The sequence below is a fragment of the Oratosquilla oratoria genome, chromosome 1, assembly GCF_046742065.1.
Source record: "Oratosquilla oratoria isolate Oo_2021 chromosome 1, ASM4674206v1, whole genome shotgun sequence".
Taxonomy (NCBI): domain Eukaryota; kingdom Metazoa; phylum Arthropoda; class Malacostraca; order Stomatopoda; family Squillidae; genus Oratosquilla; species Oratosquilla oratoria.
The window spans coordinates 47,878,896-47,881,961 of NC_134777.1; the positions used below are offsets into that span (position 1 = coordinate 47,878,896).

The 3,066-nt window shown below is 42.5% G+C and overlaps 1 protein-coding gene across 1 annotated transcript in view; it reads left to right on the forward strand.

The window, feature by feature from the left end:
• LOC143028110 (uncharacterized) overlaps positions 1 to 2,065 on the forward strand; it is a 9,671-nt gene extending 7,606 nt beyond the window's left edge. Inside the window, exons 2-4 of the mRNA XM_076189749.1 lie at positions 264 to 387; positions 1,120 to 1,170; positions 1,916 to 2,065. Coding sequence (XP_076045864.1) covers positions 264 to 387; positions 1,120 to 1,170; positions 1,916 to 2,065 — 325 coding nt within the window. The remainder of the gene's footprint in view (positions 1 to 263; positions 388 to 1,119; positions 1,171 to 1,915) is intronic.
• Positions 2,066 to 3,066: the final 1,001 nt, after the last annotated feature.

Consider the following 3,066-nt stretch of genomic DNA (forward strand, 5'->3'; position numbering starts at 1 on the left):
CTTACCCGTTGAGACACTGGTGGTGCTACAGTATTTACTCTCGGACAAGTACTCTTGATCATATCATAACGTCTTAGCTAGTGCCGAAACAGAGTCAAGTGCTCATCCGTGCCAGTCCTCTTCTCAGTCTACCTTTATGCCAGCCTATGATATTCAAAACCAACACTTCCCTCCCTATTCTACCATCGCACACGCAACAGAATCCTTACAAAATACTGATTTAAGTACACCTCTATCATAGCCGTATATCTTCCTATGTGCAGGCCGAACATCAGCCACCAAACGAGAACAAACACTTGGGTACTCAACGAGTGTGTCAAAGTGGCAGAAAGACAAACAAAAGGCAGACGCCTTGCGTACCAGATGACCCCTAACTCCGACACTACGGCAATATCAGGAAGCAAGTGCTGTTTTAGCTACTCTACAACAGTGTACTCACAATAACACCTTGCATAAGTTCACCAGTAGTATAAATCATCAATTGAGTGTGGGATCTATATGGAACCTTATTAATAGAGTGGCACGAAAGAAGACCCCCAATGTCCTTCACCACAGTCTGGTCCAGTATACACGGGATTTCGTTGATGTCTATCCTGAACAATCCACTGTCTGTAATCTTCAAGCACACGCACGGGAAGCATTCTCCATTTAGTCGATTGATCGTTCTCTTCGTCTGTATGTGGTTTTGACAGTGACAGGTGAGAACAATGTACCTATAACTAAGCTCGAATTGAGTCATGCTCTTGCAAGAAATAGGAAGACAGCTTCGGGTGAGGTTGGCATCAGATACTCAGTCTTCCACCTTCCTCTGAAGGTACCGGGTGGTCCACCTCCTCCAGCTCTACAATCCTTGTTACCACCATAAGTATGTACCGATAGTGTGGATAGATAGTGTAATAATCCCCATTCCCAAACCCGGTACCGGCAAAATCATACCAATTTCTCTCTTGTCTTGTTTCAGTCATGTGTTAGAACAAATTCTCCTCAACCACCTCATGTTCTGCCTCTGGGATAAACTCTCTACCAGACTCATTAGCTTCTTGCCACAACGCAGCAAGCAGCACTGTCATCTTGAATTGTACACTAGCCTTTTTCCTAAGAGTATTGTGACCTTTCTAGATATTAAAAACTTTTGATATTGAGAACAGGGATAGTATCCTCGACCAGCATGTAAATTTTGGGATTAAGGGAAATCCCTTTACATGGCTAGGTGGTTACCTGAGTAATAGATTGCTCTATGTACATTTCAAAGAGGGTATCAGCACCACCAGAATTTTGGCCTTGAGATCCCACAGGGAGAAGTCCTCAGTCCATATTTATTCACTATCCTCTTGCACCACCTCCTCTCCCTCTACCATGACGACCCAGGCACAACAGTCGCATGTTATGCAGATTACATATTCATACATTCGACTTCCTCTGAAGATCTTCAGCACTTTCTTCATTCGTTTGACGTTCACAATTCCTCATGAATGCCTCAGGCACAGCAGACACATGTCATGTAGATGATATATACACACATTTGACCTCCCCTAAAGATCTATTGCACTTTCTCCACTCGTTTTACGTGCACACTTTCTCATGTGCAATATAATTTCACGGGAGAAATGCAGGATCTTCTCTCTTCGCAGTCCATAAACACTTCCTGATTACTTAGCGAGTGTCAGCGTTATATCACACAGTACATAATGCATATACCTATGAGTGCCTGTTTGTGTTACCCTTTTGATCCCAATGTGGTAGAGTGTACATTTCCTAGTTCAAGACCTAATGGCTCAGCTACAATAGTGGCTAGCGCCTCTTAGTGGCTCACCAACAAAGCCGCCATAGTCCACCTCAGTGGCAAGACGTATATACATAACATTCATCCTTTATATGATGGATTAACTTTCTTTTGCTTTTTGCTTTTTGACAGCTTTCTAGGGCAGCAATGGATCCTCTCAAAAATGTTCAAAGCAAAGTTCTGCGACTCATTCTAGCCTGCCAAATCTCCACGAAAATCGCTAACATGCAGCAAGATCTTCTACCTTTTATAGTGGAAGGAATATATGCTAATGCAACATAATTCTCTGTTAAATGTTTACTCACACCATAGCTTGCTCCTTATTGCTTGAATATCATTAGAACATTCTCTGGCCCTAATGAATCTGGACTTTGACTTCAACTAGGTAAATGCAGCCTAGATAAATCTATTTGCTCAAGTGCACGGGACCTGAGGTTTCATATTCCGGAGGAGTAAATTTTTCATGGTCCGGCCCCCTTGAAGAATTCCACTTCCAGCTGTTACCTGTATAAGAAAGACCTACTCCTACTACAGAAACAAAAAGTTTTGGAAACCAATACTAAAGTGACTTTTCTCCTCCCTGCCGATCACATGATCTTTTCAGATGGCTCACTGCAGTATAGAATTCACCCAGTATAGAACCGACCTCGAGGGGTTGGCTTGGGCACCGTCTGCCAGTCTCGCCCAGCTCAACCTCTTGTGAGCTTCATGTATGCTGTTAATCCATTGATGTGTATTGGGATTAATGACCTGACTATCTGTGATTCAGAATCCATTATTTGTGCCCTATGATTCTAGAAATCTGAGGCCATCAGCTTAGTAAACTACACGTTATGTCAACTAATTACAACCTTTGATAGCTCCCTTACTGTATAGTTCTTGTGGATTCACTCTCACACAGAAATAATTCATAACGACAGTGGACTCCCTTACCAAGACCGTCTGTGGGGAGACTTTACATGTAGCTGATAACGCACTCCTCTCTCTCCTAATAAAAGTGCAGGTTACGTACAGTTTCTCACTTATCTAACCTCTTAGAAATGCCCTACTGTTTTGAAGATTTGTGTTACTGATTGAATTTTTTCCAATTTGCACGAGACAGGAACCATAGGAGTTGTAACATAGTGGTAGAAGGGAAACTATGAGTAATGTATGGAGGAATGGGTAGTAGTCACTATGGTTTAGGTCTGGCTTGGGAGTGGGAAGTAGTTACGATGATGTAGGTCTGGCTTGTCAGACTTTTCAAAGCAAAAATAGAGGTCCAGTGTACATAGAAATAAGTC